The sequence below is a fragment of the Scophthalmus maximus genome, chromosome 1 (assembly GCF_022379125.1).
Source record: "Scophthalmus maximus strain ysfricsl-2021 chromosome 1, ASM2237912v1, whole genome shotgun sequence".
Taxonomy (NCBI): Eukaryota; Metazoa; Chordata; class Actinopteri; order Pleuronectiformes; family Scophthalmidae; genus Scophthalmus; species Scophthalmus maximus.
The window spans coordinates 10,538,680-10,550,310 of record NC_061515.1 but is presented as its reverse complement, the minus strand read 5'-3'; the positions used below and the strand labels follow the sequence as shown (position 1 = coordinate 10,550,310).

The 11,631-nt window shown below is 42.5% G+C and overlaps 2 protein-coding genes across 3 annotated transcripts; one reads left to right on the top strand and one right to left on the bottom strand.

Annotated features, from left to right (window-relative positions):
- Positions 1-612: 612 nt before the first annotated feature.
- fkbp14 (FKBP prolyl isomerase 14) lies at positions 613-2,976 on the bottom strand. Of its 2 annotated transcripts, XM_035629078.2 has the most exons (5): positions 2,777-2,976; positions 1,801-1,921; positions 1,361-1,512; positions 1,133-1,260; positions 613-1,035 (listed from the first exon to the last, which is right to left on the bottom strand). In XM_035629078.2, the coding sequence occupies exons 1-5, from the start codon at positions 2,793-2,795 to the stop codon at positions 877-879; spliced, it is 579 nt and encodes a 192-aa protein (XP_035484971.1). In that variant the 5' UTR covers positions 2,796-2,976; the 3' UTR covers positions 613-876. The 2 variants fall into 2 exon arrangements, with proteins under 2 accessions (XP_035484971.1, XP_035484962.2); XM_035629069.2 differs by lacking the exon at positions 2,777-2,976 and having other exon boundaries at positions 1,801-2,304.
- plekha8 (pleckstrin homology domain containing, family A (phosphoinositide binding specific) member 8) lies at positions 2,351-11,044 on the top strand. The gene is made up of 13 exons (XM_035628920.2): positions 2,351-2,546; positions 3,006-3,122; positions 3,220-3,375; positions 3,485-3,606; positions 4,154-4,312; positions 4,416-4,456; positions 4,643-4,761; positions 5,931-6,285; positions 7,079-7,164; positions 8,306-8,364; positions 8,741-8,942; positions 9,028-9,089; positions 9,192-11,044. Exons 1-13 carry the CDS (start codon positions 2,507-2,509, stop codon positions 9,387-9,389), a joined length of 1,716 nt encoding a protein of 571 aa, XP_035484813.2. The 5' UTR covers positions 2,351-2,506; the 3' UTR covers positions 9,390-11,044.
- The last annotated feature ends 587 nt before the right edge of the window (positions 11,045-11,631 follow it).

Sequence of the window (11,631 nt, the reverse complement as noted above, 5' to 3'; positions counted from 1 at the left end):
GTCAATTTGGCTGTACTCTCATTTTGATAATTTGGTCTAGCAATATGGCACTTAGATGCTTAAAGAGGACGGCAACTGACAGAAGCAGTTTTCAAACACTGGAAGGTTTCCAAGTATGAAACAAAAGTGAAGAACAACAGTGTCCCCTAGTGACCAATAGTGATATGCACAGACAAAAAAAACTTGCATCACATTACCCCAGCACAATTAATTGTTCTACTAACAAGTTATTCATTTCATTCATTCATCGTCTACCGCTTTATCCATTTGAGGGTCGCGGGGGGTCGCTGGAGCCAATCCCAGCTAACATTGAGCGAGAGGCGGGGTACACCCTGTACAGGTCGCCAGCCTATCGCAGGGCCACATACAGACACGGACAATCATTCACTCTCACATTCACACCTACGGTCAATTTAGAGTCTCCAATGAACCTAACCCCATTCTGCATGTCTTTGGTGTGTGGGAAGAAGCCGGAGAACCCGGAGAGAACCCACGCATACACGGGGAGAACATGCAAACTCCACACAGAAAGGCCCTGGTTGAACCGGGATTCGAACCCAGAACCTTCTTGCTGTGAGGCGAAGGTGCTAACCACTACACCACCGTGCAGCCACTAACAAGTTATGTTTATTTTAAAAACAGAACAATTAATTTCATGAAAAAATCTAACACTGTCCTAAATACATTTATGCATACATATGTGTGTGCACATTGTAAATAAATACATATGAATGTAATTTTACATAAATGATTTAAAAAAATTGAGCTGATGCATTCAAGCTGAAACAAAAATAAGACAACACTGTTCCAAAGTGTAACAATTCATAAACAAGCACTCTTTTTAGTTAAAAAAAAAAGGTGGTGGAAATCAATCTCTCAGAGCTCATCGTGTTGGTAGGTGAATTCCCTCGCAGATATAAAACCATCTTTATCCTCATCCTCATTTTTGAAGATGTCATCTACCATCACTTCATGATGTGTGTCATTAGGCGAGTAGCCATGTTTCTCAAATTCCTTCTTCAGGTACTCCTTCACCTGAAGTGCAGAGACAGAATAACAATTTTTCTGTTAGCTATGACTAAAAACACATCTGCAATTTTAATAAAGAAAGAAAAGGGAAGGAATTCCACACCTCCTTTCGAGAGAGCTTCCAGTCATCATCGAGATCCATCTCCCGAAAAGAGTCATGGGACCTCGGACCGTTTCGAATCTCCATGAGCTCAATGTCAAAAATTAGAGTGCTGCCTGAAGGGATCTTGCCTGTAAACAAACAAAAACATTCATGTAAGAAAAAAGAAAGAAAGAAAGTCCCATATGTTGGACTTGCCACAGCTTTTAGAATAAAACTTAATAAATGGACCTTTTCCCTCCTTGCCATATGCCAGGGATGGAGGGACGGTCAGCTTCCTGCGCTCCCCTGTGCACATGCTCTGCAGACCCTTGTCCCAGCCCTTTATCACCTCTCGGATCCCGAGAGTGAACCACACTGGATTTCTATCTCCTTCTTCTCGGCTGCAAAGAGTCAAAAACATGCTCACGGTTCTGCTTTGAAAAGGATAACTCCAGTACACGCAGATGTGATATCACAAAGATGCATTACAGCAGGGGTCACTGGTTTATACTGAGGTCAGCACATATACTGACAAATGGTGGGCTGCTGTGGTCTATTAAATATCTATTATATTGGAACAGCAATAACAACCAGTTGCCCCAGTGTGACACATGAATAAGAGTTTGAGTGTGGAAAAAAATTGCACAGCAACGCATGCAGCATTATAACCGTGATTAGATGGAGGTTACCTGGAATGAAACATGGTGCCATTGCTCTCCAAGAATCCCTTGTAATGCACGAGTAGCATGTCTCCATATTTCGTCTTGCGGTAACACATTAAGGGTTTGTGAATAACTTCGATGTTCACTTCTGGCTCGGGCAGTTTCCCCCCGGTGACCATCACAAGCAACGTGGGCAATATCGAGAAGATAGAAAAAATGATCATTTTCATGACGAAAAGCTAAGGTACTCACTTTACCCTTAAATCGAACGAAAAGCTAATTCTACAAAAAAAAAATACGGTTCCTAAAATAACTACATGGCAGGAATGCCAAATACGTGGCAGACAACTTAAGCTACGAACAGTGCCACTATTCAGCTTTTGTCCCTCCTCCCTCTGCAATTGGCTACATTTAGTCCAGACCCTCGCGCTGTATCTGATTTCTCTCATTTCATTGGTTCTTTGCATGCGTCAATCAACTCAACTCCACCCCCACGGCGCCCTGAGCCCCTCTGACGTAGGGCGGAGGAAAAGACGTCGCTCGCGCCCGCCCCAGAGCGGCATTCACGAAAAAGTTTAGGGCGCTTTCTCGACGTAGTTCACCGGGAACAGCCGAGGACGCCGCTCCGCCGAATCCACGCGGGGCCCCCCGATGGAAGTCGGTGCGATCAGCTGTGCGTCATTTCTTGTTGTGATAAACAAGTAATGAACGGCGGAAACACATAATTCAAACCATGGAGGGAATGCTGTACAAGTGGACCAATTACATAAGTGGTAAGTTGGCGCCGCCGTCGGTGCGCGCTGGCGGTTGTAAGCGCTGGTCTTTCGAGGCAGCTAGCTAGCATGACTCCGTCGTAGCCGACTGGAGTTGAGTGGAGGCAGGCGGCGTTAGCCTCCGTCAGCGCTCAACTGCCGGGGCGCTCGTGCACCACCGTGATTCAACTGCCCTCGCAGTTCTTTGTCTCTACCGAGCTAGTTGGCCGTTGAATGAATGTCGAGTTAACCTTGTTCTCGAAGCGCCATCCCACGGAGGAGGTTCCACCATCTGTCTTCATAATCTGACTTAACCGCTGATTAGTTGTTGCTAACACACAAGCGAGCGTCGGGGGCGAACTCTGTCCAAGTTCACCAAGCGACACGATTGTGCTTGTGGCGACGGGGGGTTTTTTTGTTTTCAGTGGTGGAAACTTAAATGACACATTGATCTGAAAATTTGAAATGATTTTTCTTCAGGTTGGCAGCCTCGCTGGTTTGTGCTCGATGGAGGAACTTTGTCTTACTATGACTCACAAGAGGATGCCTGGAAGGGCTGCAAGGGCAGCATTAAAATTTCAGTTTGTGAAATCCAAGGTCAGTATGGGTGGATCATACACATCATCACGTGTGTGTGTGTGTGTGTTATAACTCCTACACGTTTGGATGAATAATGTTTGTTGCTGGGTTGCAGTCCATTCCTCTGACTCGACACGTGTGGACCTGACCATACCAGGAGAACAGTACTTTTACCTCAGAGCCATCAATGCAGCAGAGAGGCAGAAATGGCTGGTGGCGTTGGGAACGGCCAAAGCTTGCCTTACAGACAACCGAACAAAGAGAGAAAAGGGTATTTTAAATGCCGCAATGTTCCAAACGTGACGTGGTGCAGTGCAGGTGTATAACTAGAAGCTGCCGTGACGTGATTTCATTGTAAATGTGTCGTGTTGCTATTGCAGAGCTCCAGGAGAACACGGAGGCACTGAAAACTAAGATGTCAGAACTCCGACTGTACTGTGACCTTCTTCTCCAACAAGTGAACAAGATCAAGGACAACGACGAGCAGGGAGACTCGGAGGAGGTAAGGCTAGAGGTCTGGGTGAGCCGATGAAATGAGAGAAGCTGTTGTTTGTGTGAACTTGCAGGACTGACATCAAATTACCATGTGCTTGTGAAACACCAACCCTAACAGACAGGCAACAGCAAATGTTACCACAGATATGTATATTTCTAAATATATATATTTATTCATAGATTAGACTGTACAATACTTTACCTTTGTCTGTCTGGACTCGGAATCCTGACACCTTCCTGTTGCCATGTTCTTACTCAGTTTATTGCTAATTGATTTAACACTTGCACTAATACTATGTACATTCTTTATAATCATTGTCCTGATACGCATATAATTTTTACGTTTTTTTACATTTGTATTACTTATATTTTGTATTTCTCATATTAGTATAGTGTACATCTATCTATCTATCAAAATCTTGACTTAATAGATTTGATCATATTTTATGAGCATATTATTATAAGTAAAGAGCATACTTACCTGTAAGGACATTTATGAAAGTGTTGGGATGTGGACTACTGCGTAAGTTGATGTGTTTTTTTTCTTCTTTCAGACGGGCATTGACACTGGAAACATGGTGAAGTCTACATGCACCACTTTCCTCAAGACTCTGGAGGAATGCATGCAGATAGCAAATCATACTTTTAGTTCCAATATGGCAACACAGAGTCCACCGGGATCTCCTCCGGTAGCAGCCATCAAACCCCAGAAGGTACATTTTCCCACCAACCCTGTGACCAGGCAATGTAATAACAATCTAGTCATGATGCTTTGTTCTCAAAATAATATACATCTCGTTTTTTTTGGTCCAACAGATTAAACCTGTCAACCATTTAAATCAGAACCTCGGAGAAAAGTAGGTTGTTTTACTGTTTTTGCTTCTAGAAAAGTTAGGTTAAAGTTAAATACACTTTAAAATGGATTTTGTGATATTAATGTGCTGTCAATTTGTGTTACATTTCTTTGGCACAAGGCACAATTGCTAAATTAGTTATTATACAAAAAGGCAAAAATAAAAATTGTGCGCTCACATTCATTCCAGATTGAGAGATTTGGCTGAAACCTCAGGAGAAGCAATTGCACACGACAACCTGAGCCTCGACTCCGGAGCAGAGGGACCAGACGAACCAGGTCGACCTGAACATCATCCTTCCCCATCAGGTAAGTGAGGTGTCGCAGGCACATTCACTCTACCTGCTGCAGTGTTCTCAACTGAAAACCCTTTTCTGCATTCCACAAAGGAAATAGAAACCAGCAGCACAAACAAGGCCTGGTTGCTGTGTGTACATTATCTGAGCGGATGTGGATGGATTATTGCCTTTTAGTGAGCAGGCAGTGATAGATGCCCGGTTACGTTATTGCATTTCCCTGCGCAGTAACAACGCCTTTACACATGGGAAGCTTCTGCCGGCGATGGAAAATAAAGACCAGTCTTTTCAAATTAATTATTTCCTGGTCGTCTGTAATACAGTTAGTTAGTTAATTAATTAATTGTCCCAGGAAGGGAAAATTCTGTTTCACAACACTGTGTATTCAATTCATCCTCACAAACCACGTCGCATGAGTTGAACAGAGCAAACTGTAAACATCATTGGACGGCAGCAATAACAAACAAGGACATTTCTTGAACATAAAACATTGACAGACAGTAAAACGGTTTAGCTGGATTAGCGGCAGGGTTTGTAAACATTACAAATACTCACTCTAAATACATTATTTAAAACCCATAATAAAAAAATAATACACACACATTTAAGGGAAATTGTTATTTTAAAATGTGTGGATGAGGGGTCTTGTAATTCTTTATTGTTTTAGTACAGTTCTTTGATATTTTTTATTTTTATTTAATAGATTGTGAGACTTTTAGGAGATGTGACTTTTTTTTTGATAGTAATTCAATTAAGCTTTTGATTTTTTGTGTATCGGGCAAGAGAAGGCAGTGAAATATCTGCACATCTGAACTACACCCCGGCACAAAAATGTGTTGCTGCTACTGCCGGCTTTCAGTTTGTGTGTTCACTCTGTCCTGCTCCTGTGCAGTATTGTATTTGTCATGTAATACCAATCACACCTTGCCACGCCCGACTGTGTTGTTATTGGTGTCAACCTTTCAGCCTATAAAGGTCAGTGCAGCAAAACATGCTGAACACTCAGAAGAATTATGAGTGTGAGGTTTGTGTCGGTGGATGTTCATGGTTGAGTAAGTTGCCTGAGTAAGTGTGGCTTCCACACTTACTGCGATAGAAATCTTGACTGAAACCATGTGATCAACCCTTTTGTCTGGTAGCATACAACTCACGTGTGTTTGTTTTGTCCGCTGTGTCGCACAGACATCGAAGCAAGCAACGACGACAGCTCCGTCCACGAAGAGCCCGTCGATCCCGCTCTGCATACTACCCAGAATACCTCTGAGATCGAACAGTACGACCAACCAGCAGAGGGGGGGGGGGAGGAAAAGGCAGCTGACGATCAAAAGGAGACCAAACCAGAGCAGAATCACAAAGTGGACCAAAGTCAGCAGCACGACAACAACAACAAGAAAGCGAACGCCGTCCAGCCGCAGCACCAGCAGGAGGCCGTCACCGACCGAGACGAGCCTCGGAACCAAGAGGAGATTTCCAGGGATTCAGTGGAGCCTGAAGACACAGAGCAGGTGGAGACTTTCTTCAGCACAATGAGTCACAGGTATGAAAATGCTACTCAGGAAGGTCACATCCTTTAAGGACACGTTAGTTACTGTATGACCGTCTGTGATATTTCAATACTACAGTATTAGGATAAGCCAATTAAGCTACATGTAGTATATTTGTCATTGAGGCACTGCACAGTTTTGTGTAAATATATTGATTGTATTAGTGTTGCACAGAATGAATTGATGATAAAAAAAGGTCTGTACAATTTTAACTAAACCCTTTTCAAGATGTCCTGATAAGTGTTTTATATTAGTGTGTTCTCTCTTGATCACATGGCACAGTGAGGCCCTCATCTGATATTTGGGTTTGTAAATTCTTTTGTTAACATTTCATGCTGTATTTCAAACTACATTTGGCTTTCTTCTTTTTTTTCCAAGACTTGGAAGAGTGTTACTGAACAGCTGCTTAGAGTGAATTATAATTTCTCTCATATTAGGGTTTTTAAAGTCAACATTATACATCATAATGTAGGAAATCATCGTCTCATTCATCCAGTATTTAACTACTAACCGCATTGTGGAGCTGGTATTTTAAGATTAAAGGGACAGTGTTAGACATTAACAAAGAGAACAACTCTGAAGTTGTAGACGAGGCAGTGGAACAGTCTTGTGTGTTGTCAGGCGTAGGACTGCATGACACACTGAACCATTTCTCTGGCTTGGTTTTTGGCGTTTGTACCCTTTTCTTTCTCTGTTTGATTTGATCAAATAAAAAATGAAATTGCTTATTTACCTCTAACATATTCTCCTGTTTTGAATCTGTTCTACTTTTTTTTTTTTTTTTAGATTTAGTGATATAAGACTGGACGACGACAATGGTATCCCAACACACGAGTTTTTGGACTCATGCTATGCAATAGTGCCTGTATTAGGTAGGCCAGTCACTTTCAGTCTCTCCTCATCTCAATCTGCAACACTTCCGCTTTCTCATGACGCACCCTTTTTTACATCTGTGGTCATTTCACCCCTTTATTATCATAATATGGTAAAAACTGAAGTTTCTTCTTTCTCTTGTCATTTGTGCATGTCACTCAAGTTGTCTCTAATTGACAAAGTGGTGGTGGCTTTCTTCTTCCCTTCTCTCTCATGCCCTCGTTTTTTCCATCTGCTCCTGTTTGTCTTTCAGTGGTTCTTATTTCTTCTATGTAGCTAAACAAACTATTGCATGACACGGTTAAAAATGATAATTTGCTAATATTAGCATTCATGATGGCTGTGTGTCTTTGTCTGTTTGTACAACATATCAGTGAACTCGCAGTCACACAAACGATGTAAAGAGGTGCAGGCCTTGAAATACGCGGGCGCTTCACTGTTTGCAAATATTTGGCTTGATTTGATCAAGAGGTTGATTTAAAAAACACAATGGACCTTCACGTGTGTCCATAGTCACCTTTTAGACTCGGCTCAATATTAAGGAGGAGAGGTGGGACCTGGATGGTTGGTCATCAAGAATGATCTGTCGGTACGAGGGATAAACTTGAGCCTGTTTCACATTAAACCACATCATAGTGAGCTGAGGTGTGACGTGTTCTGTCAGTGGGTTCAATTAATCATAACAAGATGTCTTGATAATAGTAAGTCCTCTTTAGATTTAAAAAGTTTGTAAATTTATATTCAAACAAACATGTTTATAAATGCTTAAACCCGTTCATCACCCATCAAATCCTGACACATCTAGATACCAGTGATATCTGTTTGATATTCTTCCGTCTACATGTTGTGTGAGCTTTTCAGTTTCTGCGAGGCAAAACAAATTTTGTGAAATGTTTTATCTTTCATCCTAAAGTTTGCTCAGGTATTTTACTGTGTCACAAACCTTTAATTTCCCACTGTGGTTACTTTAAATCTACAGTGAACTCTTCTCTTTTATTCTAACTTTAGTGCCTGATAAACCTGTGTTGTTCACCTTTGACAGTTTGACAGGCACAAAATCATAACCTCTTTCACAACCGGACACAGAAGTGAGGAGGGTTAGGGTTAACAAAGAAATGATCATAGACTCTCTCTTCTCAGACAAACTGGGCTCCACAGTCTTCGCACCAGTTAAAATGGATTTTGTTGGAAATATCAAGGTGAGTGCACGTTTTTGATAAGATTTTTACTGATTAACTAAATTCATATTTATGTAATTAAGTAACTATTTAAAAGTTGCTCTAATATTGTGCAGCTCTGCAGCAGAACTGCATCAAGCTTTGTAAGTTATTTAATAGGGAGACATTTGTTTTGTTCAATACTGTATGACTCCCTCTGGTTTTTCTTTCAAATCGATTCGTTGCTTATTTATACTATTGCTTGCGCTCTTTCAGTCTGCAGGGCATTAATTATGTATTGTAATGTTTCTTAAATGTATAATTCAGTCATTAGTTGTTGTATTTTTTTTTTCAAATTCAGAATAAGAACCACAACAAGATCTTTTCTCAGATTTGTGTCTGTCTCGTCATCCTGTAGAAAATTCAACAGAAGCTGATGTCAGACCCAGACGGCTTCCCCACACTACAGTCCATCGTGCTGCATGAGGTCCGGACAGACGTCGCCCGCGTGCGCAACTCGGCCACCGAGGCTCTGCTGTGGCTCGGACGAGGCCTGAAGTTCCTCAAAGAGTTCCTGTCAGGGGTCCATGCGGGAGAGCGAGACATCCAGGGAGCGCTGAGTGAGCCCAGTCGGACGTACATGATGAAATTTAGTGCATGCTTCGCCGTCAAGTTTCCTCATCATCTAACTCTTCTTTCACCCAGATAACGCCTACGGAAAGACCCTTCGACAGTATCATGGATGGGTTGTGCGAGGAGTATTTGCTGTAGGTTTTCCTCACTAACATCATTGTTGTAATTTCTCTTCTGATGTGCGTCTTTATCATTTTTAAAACTCTCCGCCCCCCCCCCCCCCCACACACACACAGTTGGCACTGAGAGCTGCTCCGTCTTATCAAAGTTTCACCGCTGCCTTGGTGTCGAGGGAGGGCGACGAGCTGAAGAGCGGCTTCATCAGCGGCATGCACAGGGACCTGGGCGTGTACCTGCCTGCCATGGAGAAGCACCTGGCCCTGCTGGACGCCCTGTATGAAGAATACAACCTGGAGTCTGATGAGGTGGTGTGACACTCGTGGAACAACGACACGATCAGCGCTCAAAGGAAGAAGAGAACCTGAGCGCAGGGGCAGAGTAGTGTCTTCGCTGCCAGAGGAAGGTGCCAGATGCCAAGTGTATCTTGTGTACAAAATAATGTGAGCATGTCCCATGTCCGTGTGAGGTGTTTCCAGTGGTTTTAAAACTCTACTACAGTAGCGGGGCCGGGGTTGATGAAGGTATTAATGTTTGAAGGAGCCCAGGAGGGGGGAAAAAGGCGAGCATTAACAATAAAGACACTACGGTGTGACAAAATATAGTTTTCAGGTCTTGTTTAAAAGACCAATGACAGTATAGGGGGATTAGGCTCCAGCCATAATTATTCATGGCGGCATTTGTTTCTGGTGCACATTTTGTTGCTGTTATGTGGCTTTCTATGTACTGTACATGTTTTAAGGTACATAACCAGCAGGTATTTGGCTCTACTTCCCTGGAAGATCCTTTTGTGATTCCCCCTCAAACCGATGAGAAGGCAAAGAAATCCTTAACCGAGATTTGTCCTGTTTCCCTGGGTTCATGAAGCAAGGTGATACGAACACAAAGCACTATTTTGACAAAAACAATGTAAGATTGTTACAATGCCCGATATATGCCATAATTGTGTGATGGACTCGCATACTGGGCTAACTTTTAGTGTATTTGGTAAATATTTATCCTGCACAGACTGTTGACGTTGAGTGGAAACCATCTTCCCACACTTTTAATGTACATCCTTGAGTCAGACAAAGTATTATTTTTTGTTCTGATGAGCTATTTGCTCATCACAAGACTTTCTGTGGGACCAAAAAGGGAACTGTCATGTGAACTGTTGCGACAAGACAAAAATGAAATAACACACCAGTGTATCTGTTCAAGTATTGATAACTGCTGAATATTTATGTGGACATCCTCTGCACACACCTATGCATTTTCAGTGTCTATTTATTATGTCTTAAGTTATAAAGTTCACACTGAGGTCATCGGGATAGTTTCAGTCTGGCAGCTGTTGTGTGAACGTAGGGACCTTCGTATCCATAGAGCATGTTTATCGACTGCATGGTTTTATTTATTAAGGGACATGGGCGCCAATGGACACTGAATATGGGCCAACGTCTCGGGGTAAACAAGTTAATTAATAATTGTTCAGGGAACTGATGGTGAGCGTTATAATCCATTGCTTCTCCTCACCTTCTGTTCTGACAATGAACAATAAGTCTGTGCTACACATGTTGTCCATGCACCTCAGCGTTTGTCACCAGCTGTAATTAATACTTTATGATGTCAGTTTAACAATTAATAATAAGTGGCCAGGTTTTCAACATAGCTGTAGATTTGCTGAGCTATCCGAACAAAGCTGAAACATCCTTATAGGGCTTCTTTTTTTTTTACCGATACATACCACGTAGTCTTTTTTCTTTATTTTCCTTGTTTGATTTTCTGGAATTGCATACAGAAATACTCTTGTACAACAAAGTTATTTGCAGCAGGTTTACATCGCAGATGTGCAATAGGCCAATTTCCTGTTGCAGAGTTCCAAAGTAAAAAAAAAAAATGTATTGTAATATTATTAACATTGGATTTGTCTCGTTGTCCTATGAATGTATTTAAGATGCAATTCGATTTTTACCTAATAAACAATGAAATTGTAGCGTTTGTCCTGTTGGTGTGTTACACTCTGCAGCATGTACAGAACCTGATCTGCTTTCTTTCACCGGCCTCACGTCGCTTCACTTGTCCACCCGAACAAATCCAGGGCGTAAACAATAGATAGTAAATCTGCTTTTTTGCACTGAGATCACCTTTGCTTGCCTTGTGGTGTGTGTGTGCAACTTGTGTTTTGCATGTGCAGCAGTCGTGTCCTCTGCCAGGACCACAGCACCCTGCGCGCCAGCAATTCCTGCCGATAGGTCGGGGATCGTCACGTGGCTCGGGCCAACAGCTGGGCCCCTGCCTGCTTCCTGTCCCCTGCTAATGCCACACCGGCCAACCTGCACTGAAATAACCCCCTTTGTTGGAAAAAGTGTTTGATTTCACTCGCATCGACCTAATGCCCGCGAGAGCTCAAAATAGAGCCCGCGTCCTACAACTTGAACCGATGTCTTGAGAGAGTGGGAGTGTGTGGCTCATTTGTTCATGAATTGATTTGTCCATTAGAGAAATGTTTGAGCTTCAACTCCACTAATAGAAAAAAAACTCGGGGGGGGGGGGGGGGGGGGGGATTATTCTGTGTGCACA

Bases quoted from the DNA above. Each gene is read 5' to 3' on its own strand.
- plekha8 (XM_035628920.2), top strand. From the start codon at position 2,507: ATGGAGGGAATGCTGTACAAGTGGACCAATTACATAAGTG. The intron at 6,286-7,078 runs GTATGAAAATGC...TTTTTTTTTTAG, and splicing joins TTCAGCACAATGAGTCACAG to ATTTAGTGATATAAGACTGG. The intron at 8,943-9,027 runs GTGAGCCCAGTC...TCTTTCACCCAG, and splicing joins AGACATCCAGGGAGCGCTGA to ATAACGCCTACGGAAAGACC.
- fkbp14 (XM_035629069.2), bottom strand. From the start codon at position 2,003: ATGAAAATGATCATTTTTTCTATCTTCTCGATATTGCCCACGTTGCTT. The intron at 1,261-1,360 runs GTCCATTTATTA...GTTTGTTTACAG, and splicing joins ATATGGCAAGGAGGGAAAAG to GCAAGATCCCTTCAGGCAGC. The intron at 1,036-1,132 runs GTGTGGAATTCC...TCTGCACTTCAG, and splicing joins GGAAGCTCTCTCGAAAGGAG to GTGAAGGAGTACCTGAAGAA.